Below are 22157 nucleotides of genomic sequence, written 5' to 3' on the forward strand. Positions count from 1 at the left end.
ATAACGCCGCGACTATTCACTGTTTTAAGATGTTGAAGAAGGTATGGAGGCTAGGTGAAGGTCCGCGGAACTTTAATTGGCAGCGCATGAGAGCACTTGACGTATGTGACGGACCTTGGCGTAAGGCCCTCTGTACTACGGGAATGCGCGAATAGTAGCGAGACACACAACATCCATAGTGCGTGCCGATCGGATCTGTTGCCGATCGAATCAGCCGCTCCTAGTACCAGGTAGTTGGCAGTGGCTGTAACGCCGTCTATACACGGAGTTTGAAAAGTATGAGAGACCTTCCCCAGTTGGACATGCCGGCCTGTTCGGATTCTTCTGGAATGCGAATATCTACTACGCAGAGTAGTAGGCCACCTCGCACACTCACATGTATCCTTGACATGCAGAACCTCGGTGCCCGAGCTCCTCGCCTTCGAGATTTTTACGGGTCCTTGCATGTCGTGTGAATACCTATAAGAAGTGGTCCGAGACGTGCACTTGGCATAGTTAGTAGGCCCGTTGTCCTTCATACGTCTTTTACCGTAGTTGAGCCTCATTTCAAAAGATCGGCGTTAAGTCCTCCAGTCTTGTCATACTTCAACATCGCTTGCTCCCACAGATTGAGCTTGAAATAACCTCTCCTTCCTAAGCCACACATCATGCGGGGTGTTCTTCAAGTCGCCCTACTTCTGCCTTTGGCCGTGGGGAATGCGCTTCCCCACGACCGAGCGCAGTTTAAAAAGAGACCCTTCGACCATGTTGACGACATTCTCGCAGGCTTGGGTAGCATCAAGCAGGACCTGATGGCTGGTGGCGCTGCAATCAACCAGCAGCTCTATCAAGCCACTCAAAAGCCCGCGCAGTACGAAAAGTGCAACCCCAGCAACGTCCAAGTGCGGCAGGAATGGTAAGTCTCCGGAACCTAATGCTCCTCGATAACCATGCTGATCGTCTTGAAGGTCTACCTTCTCCAAGGCTGAGAAGAAGGCATACATTAGTGCGGTTCAGTGTCTAACTGAGCTGCCGTCAAAGACACCGAAGGAGATGTGCCCCGGTTGTAGAAATCGCTATGACGATTTCGTGGCCACCCACATGCAGCAGACCTTCAACATCCAGTAGGTCTCCCTTTGGAACACGAATGTGATATACGTACTGACTTTGTCCACCAACGTCTAGCGTTACGGGTAATTTCCTTACATGGCACCGATACTTTACCTGGGCGTATGAGCAGACTTTGCGCAATGAATGCGGCTACAAGGGCACGCAACCTTACTGTAGGTGTCTCTGTACGAACTGCATGTGATGCATACGCTGATTTCGTACACCAATATCTAGACAGCTACTCCAGATGGCACAAAGATCCTACAAAGTCGCCTCTGCTCGACGGCTCTGCGACGTCGATTTCTGGACAGGGCGCTAAAGGATGCAGCAATCAGACATGGACTGGAATCCCGTCGAACGATCAACCAGTCATCAAGATTCCGCATGGCCAAGGTGGTGGCTGCGTGACCTCAGGACCGTTCACGAACTTCACTGTCAATCTCGGACCGTTGGTTCCTGCATCCAAATGTGTCCGACCGAATCCCGATCCGTCCGGCCTAGGATACAACCCCCGTTGTCTCATGCGCGATATCAACGGCTTCACAGGAGAGGGATGGCTGAAGGACGACGACGTGGTTTCTCTGCTCCAGAGTGACGACTACCAAACGTTTTGGGAAGTTTTGCAAGGTGGGCCAATGGGGAACAGCTTCGCGAACGGTTTCATGGGCGTGCACACTGCCGGTCACTTTATCATTGGCGGCGATCCGGCGGGTGATTTCACGGCATCTCCTGGAGATCCCTACTTCTTCTTCCATCACTCGTCGATTGACAGGCTTTACTGGACTTGGCAGAACCTGAAGCCGAGTGAGCGTACAACTGCCTTGTATGGACCTACCTTCATCGGAACCCCGACCTCGCCCAATGCAACACTCAACGACACCCTGAGCATGGGGGCAGCATATCCTGGGCCCATCACCATAGAAGATGCGTCGAGCACCATGGGCGGACCATTCTGCTACATCTACATTTAGCCTGTAGTGTTTTGGCTTCGTCGTTTTTGGAACAATTTATCCTTTGGATTGGTATTGCACTGTTCCGTTCGTGATACGTGCGCCGAGTTTCGATACTGATCGTCGTTGACACATTGTCGGAAGAGCCGAAGTCGGACCTAGAGTTGCGATGCTAGACATTAGGTGGTACCTGGTTCCGATCAAGCTCTTCTGATCAGCTGTGGTACAAGCTGTCCGGCCTTCCATGTGATTTTAGCATGTGACATCGCGATAGCGATGGTTGTTGGAGGCGATACCCAAGAGCATCGATGCAGGCAATGACCGTGAGAGGCGGTGCGGCACCGATCCACGAACTCTGCCTTCCCCAGCAAGGTTGCGTAGTTGACCGTCGCGTCGCCCGACGGCGCGCAGATTGACGCCCTGGGCGGGTGTTGCCCTTGACACAGCTATGGACAATGGTTTTGTAACGACGAGCCAAGAGCGACAAGTAAGTGCGGGCTAGTGTCATTGTTTGGGTCGTTGTGATGCGGTTGTGATGGAATGGTAGTGACGACTTGTGGCGGCGCTTGGGCAGCCGGAGATAATTGCCCAAGTTCACTATGTCCGGCACTACAAGATTGACCGATTACTGTCACCTCAGTCTCCCAATAAGCAAACCCATGATATCGACCACGTTTGAACGCAATCGCACCTATTTATTCTGGAGTTTAGTGTGTCATATCCAATTTCTACACGAGTGCTAAATCTTCACCCAAGAAGTGCTGTCCTGTCGTCTATCATAGATTTTGACCAAAGTTGATTGGGAATCAGCATCTGGGAGAGGAAGACTCGAGCATGCAGACACTCGAACGGCATCGCTGCAATATGCGATAGTATTGTCCCCCGATCGCCAATTTATCCCAGCTATTCTTGTAGATACGAGCTTGATCTAGGGCACTCTCGGGCTGTTGTTGAACTCATTTGGCGCAAGTACCAATAGATGGCACAGTCGAACTGTCGCAATTCTCTAAGATTACCCATACTGGAAGAGATGGAAATAGTGTGCGGCTAACTTCAGGCCACGAGATATCAGGATAAGTATAATCCGCAACGCTCAAGAGATAGCGAAGACCTAAGAGAACACGCCCCGAAAACCACCAGTCCAAATAATCAACCTGCTCATCGTCTGTGCGATACGTGCTCAAAAGGATGCAGGGGGTCAACAACCTAGTGCAGCTGCGGAGATACGTCCCTGCATCAGGAGGTGGGAAGCCAACCGTGGGGTAATTATAGTCAGGCCAATACTCCTCGTAGGTAGTTTACACTACAATTGTTAGGTCTCAGTCAACAGAAGCACCAAAGCGCTATTCCGCAGTCAACGGCAGCCTAAGTTGTTTAGGTATTCAGTGATATACAAAATCCTGCACCTGCAACACGAGACTCGAAGAGCGATACCAAGTGATCTTGAACTCAGTACATACTCGCATCTAAATTATCGGCTTTTTGCAAACGTCTTTACATTATGCAAAAGCTGATACAAAAGTAAGACAAGACCGAAAGCATCAGTTAATGATTTGGCGATACATCTGTGAAGTTCGTCCGCCTCAGTACTGCGGAGTTCCGCAGGACGGGAAGCGGATGAGTCGCGACCCTCCTGAACCCCATAGTTGTGACTGCTGCGTGTTGTACAAAATGAAATCTGCCCCTAAGTCGACTAAGGGCCTTTGTGATCTTCTTACCTCTTTCCTCCAAATCTACATTTCCTTCTTTCTATCTCATCTGTAAATAAAACCCAACATGGCGACCGATGTCAATGTCCAATCACTTATCGGTCCCGGCCCACCTGCTTCTGTGAAAGGGCAGATAGCAGCGATGCGATGGGCTAAGCAAAACCCGCCTAAAGACCCAAAATCGTCCTTTGTGGGAAAGACAGTGATCATCACTGGATCAAATACTGGGATCGGCTTGCCTGCCGCCACCAAGTTCGCTGCCAACGGTGCCTCCAAAGTCATCCTCGCAGTACGCAATCTCTCAAAGGGGGAAGAAGCCAAGCGCTCTATCATCGCAGAGACGGGCTGTAAAGCCGAAGTCATTGATATTCTCGAGCTCGACATGAGTAACTGGACATCTGTCAAAACCTTCGCCAACGATGTCACCAGCAGATACGACGAGATTAATATCGTCGTCTTGAACGCGGGGGTCGCACCTCCGAGTTATGTCGAGAACGAGAAGACAGGCTACGAGGCAGCCCTACAAGTCAATATCCTATCGACGGCGTATCTCGCCATGCTACTGCTTCCCAGCCTCAAAAGTAACGCGTCCAAGGGTACTCCAGGCCAGCTCACCATAACTGGCAGCTTCGCTAGCAAGTATGTCACGCCTGCAGACGCTGAAGTCAAGAGTGGTCAGACATTGATCGACAAGCTGAATGACCCCACTGCTTTCAACGCCGCGAAGACGTATGGATTGATCAAGCTGGTCACGCAGTACATACGACAAGGCCTCGTCGACGACTTCTCCAAGGACGCCCAAGGAAATATCGACGTCTTCATCAATGTTGCATGCCCGGGCTATTGCACCACAGATCTGGGGAGAGATTTCCCATGGTATCTCGCGATGCCAACAAAATTGATGCAAATGTTTGTGGGACGCACAGCTGAACAAGGAGCGCGCGAGTTGGTCAGTGCCACGCTTCTGGGAAAGATCGGTCACAACCAATTCTGGTCTAATGACATACTGGATGAGTGAGTCCTCTGGACAAGTGTTGCACGCCATAGAAAATACTGACCTCCAGCAGTCCAGGTGAGCTGGTCATTGGGTACCAAGGGAATAAGCTGCAGTCACAGACATGGAATGAGATCCGCCGCATCTGCGAGAAGCAGGGACTGTAAGGTGACAGGGGCGGGCATCGAGCGGACAGGATGTGGGCGTTCACATGGCTTCTGTCTAATTGTTTCCAACAATATTATAGGTTTACGTCGCTCGTTAGGCTTCCCGTCCGCTCAGCCATATACAAGCATTGTACCGGCAGATTAGTACTCGGGGTCGTCTCTGGGTCAACTCTCGGTCATCGCAGCGTCAAACGCTGGAGGAGGATAAACTACATGCTCGCTCCGGAAAATGTAGGGATAAAGCGTGCATTAGCTTATTAACACACATCGCGCAATATCTCCGCATAGCGACATCCTTTATTAGTCTCTCTATCCTTTACTAGGCTATCTATCCTTTACTAAGCCCTCTATCCTTTACTAAGCCCTCTATCCTTTACTAGGCCCTCTATCTTCTACTAGGCCCTCTATCCTTCATCAGACTCTCTATCCTTTATCAGGCTCTCCTACGTCATCAGGCTCTCTATTCGTCATTAGGCTCCCCATCCGTCATTAGGCTCTCCATCCTTCATCTGGCTCTCCATCCTGCACTTTAATGACGAAGCCTGGGAAAATGTCAATTGTATTCTCTTCTCAATTACAGGGCAAGGCCGCCATTGCTCTTCAGTTCGCCAATCAAGACTACCGCGCGCGTCTTCCACGTCCTAGTCCTCGTCTTCAGACTCCACAAGCGGTCTCTTACGTCTTGCTCTCTTGCTCGCAGTTCCCATTGCGCTCTCCTCGTTTTCCTGAAGGTTGGCCTTCTCCGCACGAAGAAGATTGTTCTTTGCCTCAGTAAAGACTACCCGGGCAATACGCGGAGTTTTTCCCTTCTTCATCGGCCAATCTTTCAGTATCAAATCACAGGCAGTGTCCAGTTCTGCTCTTGTCGCATCAGCGCTACTAAAGTGTTTGTTCTTGTTCAAAAATACGGCTGCGTAGCTGTTCAACAAAGACTTCTCTCTGTCGGTAAAGTCGATAGGGTAGGTGATTGAGCTCGCAGGTGGCATCGGAAATGTAGACGCCCATCGATGGGAGGCACGGATGGCTTCGTTCCAGACGACACCCCGCTGTTGTATGTTTTTGCCAAAATGTCCAACTTTTTTGCACCGCCATGCTGTGGGCGCATACTCGTCGATTGTTGTACACTTATGAGCATAACTAGGAGGAGATCTCAGTCCCTGCATCGTCGCAGTCCTGTTCGTAGGGGTGAAGGTGCTGTTTTTTGCATGTGGGGTTCAGCGTTCGCGCTGTTCTTTTCAGCTCTCTTGGCAACCTTCCGAGCTGTCCTGTCTGCAGTAGTACCACTACTTGAGCGTCTCCCTGTTGCCAGCGCTTGAACTATGCTCTCTATTCTTTTGGGTCTTCCGGCCTTTGTACCTGTCTCTACCTTGAGCAACGCTGTGTATCGATCGCCCTTGTTCATGCTTTCCCATTGAGCTTCCGCAGCAGGTACCTGAGCAAGCGCAATCTTGAGATCTTCAGGCACAACGATTGTAGCAGACCCTGCGTACGCACGATCCCATCGTCCGTCTGCTTTCGCATCATCAACGGCTGCCAGGCCAGCGGGACGCATCCGGCCAATCTCTATGAGACGGGCCACCGTCCCGACGTTCTTCTGAGACCACATACTGTTCGCTCTCCGAGGTGTGTAGCGTACCGTCCACCAGGTCTCATCGCAGGCGTTGGCGCGACCATCTATCCAGCCATAACATAGCGCTACTTCGACGGCTTCCGCTGCCGTTATTGAGGGTGTGCCAGAATTCTTTTTGGCGAGCTTCACGTAGAGGCCGGGAGCCGTGGCATATTCGCGCTCGAGAAAGGTTTCGAAATCTGTACACGTAGGAAACGCCTGTACGGGGAATTCGGGCGGTGTTGCCTTGGGCGGCATAGTGGCTAGTGTGGGGTTGCGGAGCAGCGGGAAACGCGATGCGGGTCTTTGCAACTGGACAGTGTCTAGTGAAGAGAGGGACATGCGGTCCTGAAGTTTGGCAGCATGCGCGTACCTATTCACCGTCATTAGAGATGGCGTGTAGTCGTGGAGTCGATGCATGTCCGTCGCAAAGATCGGGGAGGAGGCGCAGCACGTCAGGCGCGCAATCACGTGCGCACGTGTGCACGCGCCAAATCACTCTATCAAGTTGATGAGAAGAGACGCCACTACACGTTCATCGATCGTTTGTGTCTAGCACTACGTTCGCACTTCAGCAGGCGATTGCTATACGCTGTCTGCTCCCATTGCCACGTCTTCCGCTGCTCTGCCTCTTCTCTTCTGCAACCCGACTGTGCCTCCCAGAGTTTAGCGAGATTTCGAGATGAGGGGTCTGGGGTAACGACTGTGGGCGCTGGGCGCGTCATCTTCAGGCAACGACCTGACACGCACGTGAGATCTTTGCAATACAAGCGCTACTAGTGCAGTTCAGTCTCGAATCACGATTTGTCCGCTCTCACATTCGTTGCTACCCAATTGAACGCGCCTTCCATTGCTACAAGTCGCCATCTAGAGCTCAAATCATTGGGTCTGTTCAACTCTGTTGACTATCAACACGAATGTCCAATGCTCCCATCGCAAGAGCCGCTGCCCTGACGCGAGTAATTGGGCAGTCGGGTCGCCGTTACGTTGTCGAACGACTACTTCAAGATCGGCCGGGCAACCATGGACGTGTGTATCTTGCCACGTTAGTTGACACTATCCCAAACAAACAACATGATACTCGTCTGACGTCTTTTACAGCTCTGAGGATCGGAAGTACGTACTGAAGACAGTCCCTGAGAAAACTTACAAGCATTGCAAGACCATGTTTGACACTCTTCGCGGTACGCCTCACGTACGTGTTGCCGAAGACACCGACTCAGAACATTGCACTTTCATACATCCATACCGACGTGACCACCTACTGTCTTTCGTTCAGAAAGACGTTCCGCTTCCCACAACAAAACTCGTCCTTCGAGACGCTCTGCGTGGCCTCGCAGCACTACACGCCAAAGGGATGGTGCACACCGATATAAAGCCAAACAACATATTGCTAGATTGGGACGATCAAAGAGGGGAGCTTGAAGTCAAAGAAGTGCAGATTGCTGACATGGAAGATATGGTTCACCTCCCGGATAACCATTACATCAGTGGCAGGCAGTGGGGAAACTGGATGTGGCGCAGTCCAGAGGCGCACGCAGCGGCAGCGATACAAAAGCCGACAGACATGTTCTCCTTCGGTCTGGTTGTAAGTGGCCTACCACTTGTATCTCGCTTCAATGAGTAACTCAATTTCGCAGTGCATATACGCCGTGACAAAGGAAGCAGTTCTCGCTGTAGATCCAAAGAAGGCTACAGAATACAATCCAATCGAGGCCATCGTCGTTCGACGTCAGGTCTCATATTTCAGCGACCTAGAAGATATGGAAGGGTTGATCACGTACTTGGAAGATAGCCCCTGGATTGGCTACCTGAACTTCGTGATGGCGAATTTCAGCGAAGACTATCCGCGACGTCCACTCTGCCTGTGGAGCGATCTCGACGAAGACTTGAAGGATCTTTTGACGAAGATGATGAGTATGGACCCGAAACGACGCATCACAGCTTCTGAGGCTTTGGCGCACAAGTGGTTTGCGGACGTCCCTTAAGGTATCTTGCAGAGCTCAGCGCTGTCGACTGTCTTTTTGGTCCTTTGTACTATTACCCTCATGTAGAATGACCTCACCTCTCTCTATATAGTTACCCACTCAATCAAAATCTCTGCTTTAGGATCTTATCAAATTACAGCATGCGTGTGTTTATAAATAAATAGGCACACTAGCCTGAGCCGCAAACGAGCGTGCGCCAAACTGCAAGATATAGCGGTAGAGATCAGGGTAAGGGTCAAACATGCTGTCCTATCAGCTGTGAACCAGAGATCATTCAGGTTCAGTCTAGTCCGTCAAGTAGGACTTGCAGTCAAGACAAATCCTCGTTATAGTCGAAGCTGGGCGTCAAGCGTCAACATTTAGTACAATGGTGGATGTACATGTGGGTGTGGGTTAATGAACCTATATTACTCGCTTGAATCCTATGATGCAGGAAAAAGGCGGTTGAAGCCATCTAAAACACGACTGAAAAGGACAAAGCTCCGCCTCAAGTGACTACTGTAAACGTAGACAATAATGCGTGTCTATTGGAACGCTTGAACGCGGGTATCGTAAGCATAAAACCAAGTACTCCAAATGCTCATGCAACGCCTATCCTAACACTTCTTATTCCCGCTCACGGAATAGCTGCAGGATCCTTGGGCCAATTGGCCGCAAAGGCAGTCCATGGTGTACCTCTCATGACCAGATTGCCGTCCTTGTCAGGTACGTACAACTGTGGCTCATATCCCTGTACACTCGCCCATGACCAAAACAGCCGTCTCCAGTAGCAAGTCACTGCCGCTGGTGTCAGATACCGTCTGGTGAAGGTTTCGTAACTGTTCTTCGCAATCTCCTCAGCTTCGTTGTCATGCGCACGGTAGTACTCCATAGCCGATTCGAGGTTTCCAAAGTTCTCGGACGCTTCAATGTAGTTCACGTCGGGACCAGCAAGCCTCATTAGGTGAGTGTGGAACTCTTGCCATTCGAGAGGGTGTGTGACGAGGGCTGAGCGGCAAAGCTGGAGGTACTTAAGGCGGCCGGAGTACGAGGTACCTTCGGTTTGGACGGTGAACTTGTATCTAGAAGACGGTCAGTACGGTTTCATACCCATGTCGCAGCTTTGTCTCTTACCCGCAGAATTGCCTTAGATTCATAACGTCCTTGGTATGCGGGTCGCTGGCGTTGTTGATGACCACAGGCTTGATGTCGCTCCATTCCTTGCCTTCGCTGACTCGGACCAGCTCCTTCCTCAGCTTAGCCATCTTGACCTTGCCCCGCCATACGATCCTAGGGTCCTTCTTCGCCCATGGCAATTCGGTCTCCTTCTGCTCAATTTCTTTCCTGATGCTGTTCCAGCTTGGAGCATGGGTATAGTTCCAAGCCCAGTACGCGTAGTTTGGCATCATCCAAATGTCCTTGTACTCCGGACCCTCCTTCCGGGTGTACCCAAAGAATGTTCCCTGTTTCCTGGATCGCCGCGGCAGATCGTCGAGCGAGAGGGAGAATTCGACGTTTGGGATCGAGGGGTCGGATGTTGAGGTGGTGGAGACGGCGCGGTCGATTTGTGCTAGGGTTCCTAGAATGCGTTCTCTCTCGTTTCCGTTCGTGACGTAGCATTCCTCTGGCTTTCCGGCATCGACGACAAACAGCTAGGAGTGGCAGGTTAGTTGTAGCCCGGAAATTGACCAGACGCGTATAGACGTACCTCGCCCTCGTATACCATAACCCGTAGCATGCATCTTCCCTGATCGATTTCGATATCCTGAATATGCACCTTTCTGCCTTGCCTTAGGCTAACCGACTGATCTAAGCTGTGATACAGCTTTGGAAAGGCGGAATCGCATTGGTCATGGCTGAGTGTGTGCACATTGGCATGCAGGTCGGCGTTGAAGTCCCAGTCTCGCTGAAGATTCCTATGGTGTGAAAAAGGAATATAGTTGTGTTTCGATTGCCCCCATATGGACCATAACTGGGTTGCGATCACAAAGGTCGAGATGTAAAAGACGAGGTGCGAAAAAGATAGACGGTACGCCTTTGGCATCATGATTGCATAACGAGTGAACAACGCGCGACTGTATTAACGAATGACTGAGGGTAAGTTGTGAGGTCGAGAGGCGAAGTTGGAGAGAGACAAGAATCCCAAGAAATGGACAAGACTCGAGAGAAAAGCCGCCTTCAGATAGTGCCCCATTTGATACGAGCGTCCATTCTGACAAGCGTCGACTGAGCACAGCTAACCATTAGTAGCGGAGGGTGTCCATGCGAACCCCTGGGCTATCCCCACACCATGACAGACTGGGCAAGTACGAGCTGACAGTTCGATCAAGGCCCTATCAGAGAGCCGCTAGAGCCGGACACGATAAGTGCATGGCCTGGAATACGATCAAAAGGATCTGAAAGTGTCAGGAAAGAGTGGATAGGAGTTGTTCGCCTGGATCGTTCAGGGGTAGAAGCTTCCGTCAGACCCTGGCGCTAAGACGCATCAGCCTCGGCTAGTCGTGTCTTTGGCTAGCTGGCGAGAGCACGCGCACGCAAGCGACTCTGACCGCGAACGCTAACGGGCATCAACAATCACGCCGGCCGCGAACCGCCATATTGGAGTCCAACCCAGTACCATAGAACTAAAACTGCGCGAAGGAAACGTCTTGGAGCAGTCCCCGATGCATTGACGTCAAGCAACGCCATGCAATGGGAGAACTCTTGTTCGAGGGCCCACGCTGCTTAGCGCGGGAGCTTAACACTCCAGGTGGACTTATCCCCTGGCATCTGCAGCTCTATACCCTCAGCTAACTGTACATGGAGGTGATGGGACGTCGCAAGGCGAGCATCACAATCAGGAAGGTGGGATCCGCAACATCCGACGAGGATCAATGCGCCCCAACCCGTTCGACCCTGCGCCGCATAGAGACCCGAATGCCCCTCTATCTTACTATCAGTGACCTTTTTGGTGTTCGGAGCCATGTCAAGGAGAAACCCAGACCCTGCCACCTATCAACAATCGTCACTCTTGCTCCTGAAACATTGCATACTCGCCGACATAGGAACACAATCGTTCATTTGCCGATACGACACGGGCTGGTGGAACAACGGCTGAGTGCGGCACAGGACATTGACAGAATGCCTGACTGTGAAATGGAATGGCCTAATCCCGGTGGTTGATCATTTATCTGCTCTCACGCATTCGCTCGCATGCTCGACCCGGCACACGGCAATGCCATCAGAACCTTGAGGCATGATTATCTGATGTTCGAGAACCCACACGCCAGAAAAAGGAACTCCTCAACCGTTGGAGACGCTAGTCTTGCCTTGCACGCCTTCTGGTAGCCTTGAATCAAAAGCAACGCGAACATGACTACACAAGTGGCAATGCGAGAGTTCCGTCAGGCGACTACCCGAGATATAATGTGTATAGCGATAGCACTTGCAGGGGCGTAGTGGGGTGTGGAAACGCATATGCACTAACTCCACGGAAGAACTTCCACTTCGCGAACGCACCCATGGCTTGCCAAAGCTTATCGAGCGCTCGGACGCGCTCATACAGACTCTCCTCACGGTATTCTCAACATATGCATCATTTGGGGCATTTTCAAGCAACGAAAACAACTGTTTGTACCAACACGTCCTCGGGCGAAGAGATCACAGTGTTCGCTACTCTCAACTGTTGTTCTTTTGTCTCTTTGCGCATTTCACTCCTGAAGACCAAAGAACAGCATACTGTCGTAAGCCGGCACTCTCGTTGTCCATGTGCTGTTTGACGTCCCACCACACCAACGGCACATTTTTCAGCACTTCTTGTGTAGCCTCGATACCCAACTCATTGGCTTACCTCCGATATCGTTGAGTGTGAGTAGACGCTGATATCGTACAAGCTCCTGATCCTGCGACATGACGGGCAGCGTGCGGATGGTTGTTGGCAATTCCCGTGAGAATCGGTCGTGGAAATCAAGAACTTTGAAACACATGTAGCCATTACTGTGGGTCGTATGTCTATGTTTGTTTGGGTATGATTGCGCGTCAAACAAAGAGAATGCTCGAGTGAAATCCAGCAGGTTTCCGGGTCTCATCCTGAGGTGGTTTGTAGTAATTAAACCTCCAGGAACATGAACCTAGATATGAGAGGATATGGAATATTTTACTGATGGCAAGTGGTGAATGTATATCAGCGACAGCTTCTGTTCTGAACGTGACTTCTGCGACAGCATATCCAAAGACGCCTTGAAAATGCGAGCGACAACCGCTCAATGCAAGTCTAACAAATCATCTAGCCTCCAGCAAACACCTGCGCTATGCCAAAGCAAACCATACATGAACATCATGTCTCTCATACAAATCGTAATTCGTGCCATCATTTTTACTACCGCTTCTTGTTCTTCTTCCCACCACCCGGTTGCGCGACAGATTTCAGCGCCGCATGTTCGGGATGCTTCTTCAAGTGCTGATGCAGTTGAGTCTTGGACGAGAAACCAGCGCTGCAGCCATTACACTTGTTTTTGATATCGGGCTCTTCGCTCTCAGCCTGTTTTGCAGCCTTCTTCATGCGCTTCAACGCAGCCTTGCCGAGCTTGGGTTCCGGTGGGGCGGTGACTTCTGGTTCTGTGGGATCTTCAGGTTTAAAGTCGAGATCTTCGGTGGGTGCTGTGGAGGGTTCTGTGCTGGCGCCAGCAAGTCGTGCTTCTATTTCGGAGCGCGAACCATATTCGTCGTCAACGTCTGAGCTTGTTTCTGAGTCGACGGGCGATGCAGAAATTGTATTACTAGGTGCCATTCGGTCCACATGGCCTTCTTCCTCGTCTGTAGTGTGGTCGTCTATGTCAAGCTCATTCGTCTTTGTCGCGAGGTTTTTCACGGATGCATCGGAGTCTCCACCACCAGAAACTTCGGGTTCCATCGCAAGCTCATCCTCTACCGGTAGAATCTCATCGCTTTTGAGGGCATCTTCGTCCAAATCCAGATGGGCGTTGTCCTTTTGCATCTTTTTCTTGAGAGCCTGGATTGCTTTCTGATGCTTCTTGCTCTTCTCATGGGCATCGTATTGCCGCTCGCTCTTGAATGTCTTGTTACACGCAACGCATTCGTAGACGTCCTCCTCGACTTCACCTTCGCTTTCCTCTTCAAGTTCATCCGCCGGACGTGCGGTAGCCCAAGTTGGCACCGCCTGCTCCTCCTGCTCCATCTTGGCGATCTGCGCAGCTCTTGCTTGTGCAGCCTGCGCTTTCCTAGCATCCCGCTGTGCTTTGGCCTTGTCCTCTGCCGTCTGTGTATTCGGAGTATATCGTGGGTCTCGCTTGCGTACGAACGCAATCAGCGTTCTGACCGCATCGTTGAACGCCCTTCTGCCTTCGTCGCGGATCTTTTGGTTCTCCTTCTCAGCTGCCCTTCGATAGCGGCGATCAGGTTGAAGAGAGGGATTGTATTCGTCCAGCCATGCAAAACTTTTCACCGTCGCGAAGCCGTTCCATGCGGAATAAAAGTCGCGCACAACACCCTCGTACTCATCGTCCTTGTGACCAAAGCTAGGGTAATCCGGTACGTCGAGGTCGTCGTAGTCAGCGGCATACTCCTCTTCGCGCGCAAGTTGCTCGAACGTCTCTCGTACGAAGCCAAAGAAGCCGTTCGGCGAGTCTGAGAAGTCCACATTCCCCCTGAACTTGCCCATCATCTGCGTTATGTCGTCGGCTGTCGTAACCTTCATGTCACCCTGGTAATGGTCGCCGGTCTCCTCGCCAGTAGTACCCCGCAGTATATCCCTCTCGTGTGCATCGTACCATGCGCGCTCCTGGTCATCTGAGAGAACTTCGTATGCGGATCGGACTTCGGCGAAGAGGGCAGTGGTACGTTCGACATCGCCGTAGTTTCGATCGGGGTGCAGCTCGAGCGCTTTTTTGCGGTATGCCTTCTTGAGTCTTGTGGATGTTAGTATTGAATTTGTTACGTGCGTCGTGTCACGTACTCGTCTTGGGTGGCATTGCGCTCCACACCCAGTAGTTCGTAGTAACTTGTCTTGACTTCGCCGGCATTACTAGGCGCGTCGCCGCCGCCGGTGGACTGTGATGCACCCATAGTGGCTTTGGCTCGATGCAGCTAGGTGTACGGTTCGGACGTATTCGAGATTTTCGGGTCTCGGACTACCTGCAGTGGCAGTGGCTGGATGCTGCAGTTCAGTTGTGTGGGCGTGTATGGGAGAGTGACAGCATATAAGTTTGTAGTGCAGCTTTCACAGCTTCTCGGTGCGCGTGCTGACAGCCTGCTATACAGCGAGACTACCCCGGCTTTCACATCGTGTTAGTTGGGTGAGTCGCGAAGAGCCATGTTGCGTCACTGCAAGCAAATCGCCTATGACTGTGCGCTTGGCGTTGATTGGTCGCGGACTGCGAAGGCGAAAAGTTTGAGCAGACAGTGATTGAAGAAGAGCGCTATTGGAGCCACCGCAGTCTAGACAGCGCCGAAAGCCGGCACACGCCATGCTTTGATTTGCTTCATAAGAGAGGCGCATCCCCATGTCTTCGTGATGGCCTAAGACGAATCTCCATCGAATTCTGGGGTCTCCATTTAGCGGCATCCTTTCCAGGCACACAGGCGCATGACCCGCGGCGCAAATCGCCCTTGTTGACAAGTCGTAATTCTCTCACCCAACACCATTTCTTCCCCACCACCACACATCTGGGACTCTTTGACACTTCGTTCCCAATAATCCTTCTCTACTACACAGCCGCATCTGCATATTCCAGGGCGGTGATCGCTGGAACGCTTCGTTAGCCCGACCCGGAACTGTGGCCGAACAAGCGTGGAAGGTACCCCGCTAAGGGTCGCAACCACTCAGCTCCCCACGTGCCTCCTCTGCGCCTTCTGATCGGCCAGCCCTACCACGGTACCTCGTCAACCCTGCCCAAACATGAAGTTCGGCCATCTCTTCAAGCAGACTCTCCGGGATGAGGGCTTCCCGCCAGAGTGGGTCGACTCGGCTATCTCGTACTCGCAGCTCAAGAAATGCATCAAGAGGCTTACCGACGAGCTGCGGCAAGTGGGCCTTGACCCTGCTACCTTGTCCAAACTACTCAAACATGTCGAAGACTACAATGCTTCTACCAGAGAAGACGATGATCAAGAACGACCTTTCGAGTACATTCTCAACCCCGACAGTGCCAAGGACAATGCATCGCCCTCGCGCAAGGCATTCCATCCGAAGCTCCTCTTCTACGTAAACGAGTCGAGCGGAGAGGTACTGAGTGCCCAGCTCGATGATGACACCAGACGCAAGCTTCAGATGCTGGCTGTTGAGACGGGCATGTCTGACATGCGCGTCTTGGACGACTCAAAATCGTCACTCCAATCCATCGACTCCATAGATCCATCCAATTCTATAACTACCACCCCGACCAATGCTTCTCGCAACCGACCAGGGTACCGTACAGTCGAGGTTCCCATCACCTCGGATACGGAGTTCTTCACCAGGCTTACCAGTGAAGTTACAGGACTGGAGAAATTGCAGGAGCGGGAGCAAAAGCGAATGAATGTCCAAATCGAAGCATTAGGGAAGCAAGTTGCAAAATTGACGGATCCAGACCGGAGAGCCAACAGGAAAATGCTCACTGCTTGGCGTCAAATCTTTCAGATATACGTGGAAGAAGGCATCTTCTTTGGAACAACAGAGATGGACCACAAATCGCACGACTCGGAAAAGGCCATGGCGAGACTGGCAGGTTTCTCAAATAAGATTGCCAAGGCTGGCTTGGTGGAACAACTGAAGAAGAAGGAGAATCTACAAGCACTGAACACCTTCATGCATATCAACCGGGAGATCCTCCAGGGCCTGCGATTCGGTGAGATCAACCATAATGCCATGATCAAGATCCTTAAGAGTAGGTCTCTCTATTTCTCCAACAAACATGCGAATGGTGAACTAACTTGTTACTAGAATTCGACAAACGCACAGCTCTAGGTGTAAAGTCCACATTCCCGCGCCAGGTAGAATACCCAGAGTTCTCGGAACACCTCGCCAAAGCCGTCTGCGCAGAGGTCAACACACAGATTCTATCTCACGTCCCGCAGATAGACGACTATTCTTGCCCTATGTGCATGGAGATCCAATGGCGGCCCGTCAAGCTTAGCTGCAACCATACCTTCTGCATTCGGTGCTTAATTGTGATGCAAAACAATAAGCAATACAACTGTCCGTTCTGCCGCGAGAAGACAGTCTTCGATGCAAACTCAGGTAAGTTTTCATATGGTGTATGAAAGTCAAACACTAACCACATGATAGACAATCTCGATACCGAACAAGCCGCCTTCCTTAAGAAATGGTTTCCAGAGGAAGTCAAGAACAAGCAGCGGTACAACGAGATGATGGCAGGTGTGGACCAGTACGGAGAAGTGTATGCGACTGAAAAGTGCGTTGTAATGTAACGATTGCAACTTTCACGGGTCGCATGCTAAATCTGTGCCAAAGATTCATGCGCGGCGGTTCCTTGTGGTAAGTCATGTCTGCGATTCATCTCAAGAGATGCTTGCTAACGTGTCATCAGGCACATGATTTGATTTCGTCTACGAGACATGAGCGCTTTGTCAAGAGCTGTTTTAAGATTTTTACCCCAACGATACCCAGCACATGTTGTGCATGTACAATAGCCGATAGACTAATTCAACATATCTCTACCACCGCCATGTGTTATTTCAGCTGAGCATTCGATGACGCTAGAGAATGAACTGCATCAGGACAGGGGAAGTAGCTGAGTGGTGACGGACTTCGTGTGGAAGAAACTCCGGAAGGGGATTTGGATAATAAAGTAATAGATAGGTGTATAAGGAAAATCGTGCGGTAATGTGCTGCTACAACAGCGAAGCGCGTGTCTTTCGATCTGTCTTTAGCCAATAGTAAACGCCGTCCCTAGATGCAACCAAGTAATACGCTATGAAAGGAGAGAAAAGAAGATGCCAGTCTGAGGCTCGTTTAAAGAAATTATACACTGCGCTCCGGGCTTTCACCCTCGGCGACCACCGCCACACCCAGCCCCCGATCGGGAGACTGGAGAACGAGTTGTTCGTGCCGCCTTGCGCGAATGAAATCCGATACACTCTTGATCAAGATGAACCAGCCAACAATCATCAGGCCGTACGCTATCCAGTCACTGCCTGTGATGGCACTCGCGGCGGGTGTCATATCACTGCCCCCTGTGTTTCCACTGCCGACCTTGTCCGGGTCAAAGTCGTGCGCATTCGGGTCGTTTGGAACGCCACCGTCGAACCCTTGTCCGGGGTTATCGTTGCTACCGTTGTTCGGGGAGAGTACGGCGGAGCGGAATCCGAAACCGAACTGCACGAGCGTGATACCGAGACCAGCGCGGGATCCGTTCTTTGCGGCGTGGGTCGTGTGGAGCAGGTAGGTGAGGAGGAATCCGACGAGTTGGAAGGACATGGAGATCATGGCGTTCCAGAGGAAGCTGAAGAGGGAGCCGACGGGGAGGCCTTCGACAAAGACTTCATCGCCAAAAGTGCCGGGAGCGAGGATGGTGGTTTCCCAGTAGGGTGGTGTCGCGTCTGCGGCAGCTTGTTCATATGTCTGATGCATGTTAGCAGTGATTCACGCGACTTATCGATAGTCTGATACGTACCGGAGGCTTCTCCTCGGCATCTTCCCCTCTGGTAGGCTTTGCGCTGAGATTTGCCCAGACACCACCGTTTCCTCCACCGTACACTCGCCCTGGAGTCGGCGCTTGTGTGTTGAATACTGGCAGTTCCGTTACTCTCCTTTGGATGCCCGGTGGCGCCGCCTCGTCTTCTGTCCTCGGGTTTCCCCGCATCAGCCGTTGCCGATCGTCGCGCCCATCGTTATCGTCGTCGTCGTCATCGGAATCCGAGTCAAAGGTATCGGCGAGGGTGCGGTCTTCTTCATTCGTGATAGGATCCTCGGATAGGAGATGCCGTGATGTGCCGTTCGGTGATGATGCGCGCGAGCGGAAGGAGGGTGGTGGCGAGGCCGGGGGCCACTGCTGGCCGGGTTGCAGCGTCTGGGGAGAGTCTTCTTCGTCTTGGGCGGCTACCTGGATTAACGCATTAGTGCTGTCGTTGCGAAAGCAATATAGGGGTTTCGCGCAGTCGCATGGTGGTCGGGATGGACCGGGGCAACGCACCCTCTCGTAGCCCTGGCTAGGCATGTTGCGCGGATAACCGGATGCGTGACGTGAAGGGGGCGATGGGATATCTGCTATCGGATGTCGTCAAGGCGGGGAGTCGTAGGAATAGGTAAGGCAGCGAGCGTGGACGAGAGAGACGGCGGTTGTAGGAGGGAGGTGCAGGTGGGTGGAGCGTGTCAGGCGGCAGGTGCAGTGGAGGAGGCGTTTCAAATGCAAGTTGCTCGCTTTTGGGCCATGCGACACGGCTGCTGCGCCACGATCCAATAGCGCCTGGACCCTGGTTACCGAAGCATCATCGACTTTGAGACCCGACAAGGTGAAGAACTTCACTTTTTCTCAATTCACACACAACCATGGCGAATACTGTGAGTACACAGCAGTGCATTGCAAAATAGTCAGCTGACATAGTCCAGATAACAAAGCAATACACCCGCCTCCTCGCTCTCTGGCCAAAAGACGCTCTGCGCCCAAATTTACCCTTCACACGCGCAATCGAGCATCATGGCAAACCATTCGGCGTCCAACCCATAACACCCACTCCCGAAGAGGGCGCAAAGCCCCAAGCGCCCGCATCCACAACACCGGCCGCATCTTCGCCGCCTGCGAATCCCAAGCTCGAGCAAGCCCAAGTAAACGCACTATTCTCGTTACTAGAGAACCGATATAGCACAAAGTATGCGCTGTCACCGGGTGTACTGAAGCCAACATCTGCGCCGGAGCACTATACCAGACTGATGGAGGAGATCGAGCGGGCGCCTCAGAAGACATGGTGGGAGGCCAAACTGGATCAGTGGAAGATGAAGATTCGATGGTCTTGAGGAACGAATTTACGACCCTGTATTATACTGTGAAGAATGTAAAATAAGGATAACATGTCCTGGACACCCGAACATGCCCTCGCTCGCCTTATCCCGATACGGCAGGCGCGCTCGCCTCTTTATGGTTCAATCTGCTGCGCGACACTGCGTTCTTACCACTCATCTTCACTATCACCTTGCCTAGAGACGCTATGAAAATCCGCTCTAGCCATTCTTATTTACACTACTCTTTGCTCAACTTCCCCTCCAAAACACGGCGACAAAACCAACGACAACCGCCAATTAACTATCTTCTGCAGCGATGTCGGGACAGATTGAGGAACCGGCGATCGAGTTCAAGTCTGAACATGGGCGAATCCTGCAGACAGACGCCTTCGAGTGAGTTCTTCACTTCTTAGAAAGAACCAATATTGATAGCGTTTAGCCTCTTCGACACGATCACAGTGAACGTTGGCAAGGAGGGAACCAAGTTTCCGGTCCATGAAGCTGTCATCAGGAGAAGCTCAAAGTTCTTCGACAAGGCCATGAAGGAAGAATGGGCAGCATCTCGTGTTGATGCGCGCACCGTCACTCTTGTCGACGAAGACCCGGCTATCTTCAAAATTTACCTTCATTGGTTGTACTTCAAGACATTCCCTACTGTCACCACGAAGAATACAGGGAGGTTCAATCATGAGACCGGTATGCTTGGCAAGAGCTACGTTATGGGAGAGATGCTCATGGATACTGCATTCAAAAACGCCGTCTTAGTCGCCTTCCGTGACGCCCTTCTCAATCAGCCTTTCTACAAGCCACTACGTCCCGGCTCCAGCATAGTCAAGACCATATACGATGGAACTCCGGAGGGATCCCCCGGCAGGCGCTTCATGGTTGATGTGTGGGTCAGAGAGGCGAAAGAGAATTGGGCTATTCACCTTGACGATATGCCACTCGCCTTCACGCTGGACTTGTCAAAAGTGTTTATGGCATGTGCGAGGACACCCAATTCAAAGATGACCTCGTGGACAACAAGCATGAAGGACTTCATGGAGACATAGCTCTAGTCATGGTTGGCGGTCTGTGAGAGGGACTTATAAGCGTGGCGTATCGCACACATCGTCACCGCAAAGGTGAATTGTGGAGTCGGAGCAGCTGATGAAGGGATTGGAGATTGCGAAAGTAGTATGCTTCAGCGTGTTGCAGCATTTGCCCCCAAGTAGATTTAATGACATGCAAGCCCGGCTCGCCTGATCTCGGGGGTCTGTCTAACCAGATCTGCGCTAGCCTGTGTTGAGACAAATCCACCTTCCAAGCAGCGTCACCCAACTGACCCTCCTGTCTTCTAATTCACTTCGATCGCATCATGGACATAACCCCTGGACGGCTAATTGAGCATCGAGCCTTACCCGCTTTACCCACCGAACTATGGCTCACCATATTCGAGCATGTGGTCACTTACGACACCCACATTTTCAACCAGTCTCTCAAGTATAGAAGAGAACGAACATGTGATCTACAGAGACTGCAATATGTGTGCAAGTCGTGGAAGGTACAAAGAATTCCAGATCGAATCATTGTGTTTCCATCTGACCTCTCGCAGGACTTGGTAGAGCCACTTGTCTACCGCCATTTAACGATCGACGGCAACAATGATCTAGCGTTCAACCACATCACAGCTTTGACCTGTCTCCTTGACCGTACCATCGAATCCGATGCTCCGAAAGCTTCTTGGGTGCGCTCATTCTGGATCCAAAGAGATGAGGGCGTAAGCCCTACTGAACCAGCCTTGACGGCGTTGCAAGCTGCATTGCCCACTCTGCTCTCCCGCATGACGAACTTAAGCGAATTGTTTTGTCGTTTTGATCTCCAGCGTCCGCAAATCGCAGCTATTGTACACTCTCACGGCCCACAACTTACAAAGCTGTATATAATTATTGGACGTCGCCTCATCCGTATTCAGGAAGCGCTTTCTCTTTTAAAACATTGCACAGCCCTCAGAGACCTCCACCTGGGGGTTAGAGGCCGAACGCGCGGCTTGGACGATGTTGAATCATCTGAGTTCCCTCATCTGCGCTTGGTCGAGCTGGATGCAGAGTACGCCACTAATGAGCTAATAGGCTGGCTCACACACTCGGCTATGCCCAAGCTTTCAGCTTTTGCAATCCGGAAGCCGCACGATAACTGGAGGAAATTGAGTAATCTGCCTGCTTTCATGGCAAAGTACGGTGCCGGCTTGAGAATGCTGCAATTTGACGATAGCCAACTGGCCAACATGTCCGAGGTCTTTGATCACACATCCTCTCTGGAAGTATTTGATACTTTCGATGCCACAGGGCCTCTCTGTGATGTCCCTGTATCAGTCACTCAGATTGTGCTTCGTCGGTTCCCAGAGAACATTGGTTACGGAGTTCAAACTCTAGAGTCATTGCTTCAGGTCGTCGGGTCGTTGCCGCCGGACAGGAAGTTACATGCCATTCGCATGTGTTCAGTCAACGACTATCTCGAAAGAAAGCCATTTCTCTGGCGAGAGAAGATGAAAATGGCGGACACGAGAAGGATGGAAACCTGGAAGAGGTTTAGGTATAATGTGAAGAAAATGCTAGACCTGGGCGTTTCACTTCTAGATCAACAGGGTGTTGCTCTCGCAAACGTCCTCATAGAGATGGGGGAGTTTCCAGAAGCGGATAGTGAAGAGGAAAGGGATGAAGAGAACGACGTTTAGGAATACTCGCGGTGTATGAA

At 51.6% G+C, this 22157-nt stretch overlaps 12 protein-coding genes across 12 annotated transcripts; 7 read left to right on the top strand and 5 right to left on the bottom strand.

Annotated features, from left to right (window-relative positions):
- Window positions 1-647: 647 nt before the first annotated feature.
- J4E92_005845 (uncharacterized protein) lies at window positions 648-2060 on the top strand (the record flags this gene model as incomplete). Its single annotated transcript, XM_051497221.1, has 4 exons — window positions 648-895; window positions 948-1103; window positions 1165-1262; window positions 1324-2060. The coding sequence occupies 4 exons, from the start codon at window positions 648-650 to the stop codon at window positions 2058-2060; spliced, it is 1239 nt and encodes a 412-aa protein (XP_051352881.1).
- Window positions 2061-3815: 1755 nt separating this feature from the next.
- J4E92_005846 (uncharacterized protein) lies at window positions 3816-4766 on the top strand (the record flags this gene model as incomplete). Its single annotated transcript, XM_051497222.1, has 1 exon — window positions 3816-4766. One exon carries the CDS (start codon window positions 3816-3818, stop codon window positions 4764-4766), a length of 951 nt encoding a protein of 316 aa, XP_051352882.1.
- A 784-nt stretch (window positions 4767-5550) lies between these two features.
- J4E92_005847 (uncharacterized protein) lies at window positions 5551-6001 on the bottom strand (the record flags this gene model as incomplete). The annotated part of the gene is made up of 2 exons (XM_051497223.1): window positions 5551-5955; window positions 5996-6001. The coding sequence occupies 2 exons, from the start codon at window positions 5999-6001 to the stop codon at window positions 5551-5553; spliced, it is 411 nt and encodes a 136-aa protein (XP_051352883.1).
- Window positions 6002-6059: 58 nt separating this feature from the next.
- On the bottom strand, window positions 6060-6905 carry J4E92_005848 (uncharacterized protein; the record flags this gene model as incomplete). Its single annotated transcript, XM_051497224.1, has 2 exons — window positions 6060-6866; window positions 6900-6905. 2 exons carry the CDS (start codon window positions 6903-6905, stop codon window positions 6060-6062), a joined length of 813 nt encoding a protein of 270 aa, XP_051352884.1.
- Window positions 6906-7875: 970 nt separating this feature from the next.
- Window positions 7876-8506, top strand: J4E92_005849 (uncharacterized protein; the record flags this gene model as incomplete). The annotated part of the gene is made up of 2 exons (XM_051497225.1): window positions 7876-8106; window positions 8159-8506. The coding sequence occupies 2 exons, from the start codon at window positions 7876-7878 to the stop codon at window positions 8504-8506; spliced, it is 579 nt and encodes a 192-aa protein (XP_051352885.1).
- Window positions 8507-9122: 616 nt separating this feature from the next.
- Window positions 9123-10532, bottom strand: J4E92_005850 (uncharacterized protein; the record flags this gene model as incomplete). The annotated part of the gene is made up of 3 exons (XM_051497226.1): window positions 9123-9567; window positions 9620-10137; window positions 10194-10532. The coding sequence occupies 3 exons, from the start codon at window positions 10530-10532 to the stop codon at window positions 9123-9125; spliced, it is 1302 nt and encodes a 433-aa protein (XP_051352886.1).
- A 2310-nt stretch (window positions 10533-12842) lies between these two features.
- J4E92_005851 (uncharacterized protein) lies at window positions 12843-14548 on the bottom strand (the record flags this gene model as incomplete). Its single annotated transcript, XM_051497227.1, has 2 exons — window positions 12843-14391; window positions 14439-14548. The coding sequence occupies 2 exons, from the start codon at window positions 14546-14548 to the stop codon at window positions 12843-12845; spliced, it is 1659 nt and encodes a 552-aa protein (XP_051352887.1).
- An 832-nt stretch (window positions 14549-15380) lies between these two features.
- Window positions 15381-16891, top strand: J4E92_005852 (uncharacterized protein; the record flags this gene model as incomplete). The annotated part of the gene is made up of 3 exons (XM_051497228.1): window positions 15381-16347; window positions 16404-16700; window positions 16749-16891. 3 exons carry the CDS (start codon window positions 15381-15383, stop codon window positions 16889-16891), a joined length of 1407 nt encoding a protein of 468 aa, XP_051352888.1.
- Window positions 16892-17444: 553 nt separating this feature from the next.
- Window positions 17445-18639, bottom strand: J4E92_005853 (uncharacterized protein; the record flags this gene model as incomplete). The annotated part of the gene is made up of 3 exons (XM_051497229.1): window positions 17445-18044; window positions 18097-18525; window positions 18616-18639. 3 exons carry the CDS (start codon window positions 18637-18639, stop codon window positions 17445-17447), a joined length of 1053 nt encoding a protein of 350 aa, XP_051352889.1.
- Window positions 18640-18971: 332 nt separating this feature from the next.
- On the top strand, window positions 18972-19436 carry J4E92_005854 (uncharacterized protein; the record flags this gene model as incomplete). Its single annotated transcript, XM_051497230.1, has 2 exons — window positions 18972-18983; window positions 19032-19436. The coding sequence occupies 2 exons, from the start codon at window positions 18972-18974 to the stop codon at window positions 19434-19436; spliced, it is 417 nt and encodes a 138-aa protein (XP_051352890.1).
- Window positions 19437-19737: 301 nt separating this feature from the next.
- J4E92_005855 (uncharacterized protein) lies at window positions 19738-20473 on the top strand (the record flags this gene model as incomplete). Its single annotated transcript, XM_051497231.1, has 2 exons — window positions 19738-19814; window positions 19861-20473. The coding sequence occupies 2 exons, from the start codon at window positions 19738-19740 to the stop codon at window positions 20471-20473; spliced, it is 690 nt and encodes a 229-aa protein (XP_051352891.1).
- A 1029-nt stretch (window positions 20474-21502) lies between these two features.
- On the top strand, window positions 21503-22137 carry J4E92_005856 (uncharacterized protein; the record flags this gene model as incomplete). The annotated part of the gene is made up of 2 exons (XM_051497232.1): window positions 21503-21509; window positions 21533-22137. The coding sequence occupies 2 exons, from the start codon at window positions 21503-21505 to the stop codon at window positions 22135-22137; spliced, it is 612 nt and encodes a 203-aa protein (XP_051352892.1).
- Between the last annotated feature and the right edge of the window lie 20 nt (window positions 22138-22157).

The sequence above is a fragment of the Alternaria infectoria genome (genome assembly GCF_024043175.1).
Source record: "Alternaria infectoria strain BMP 0036 chromosome Unknown scaffold_8, whole genome shotgun sequence".
Lineage (NCBI taxonomy): Eukaryota > Fungi > Ascomycota > Dothideomycetes > Pleosporales > Pleosporaceae > Alternaria > Alternaria infectoria.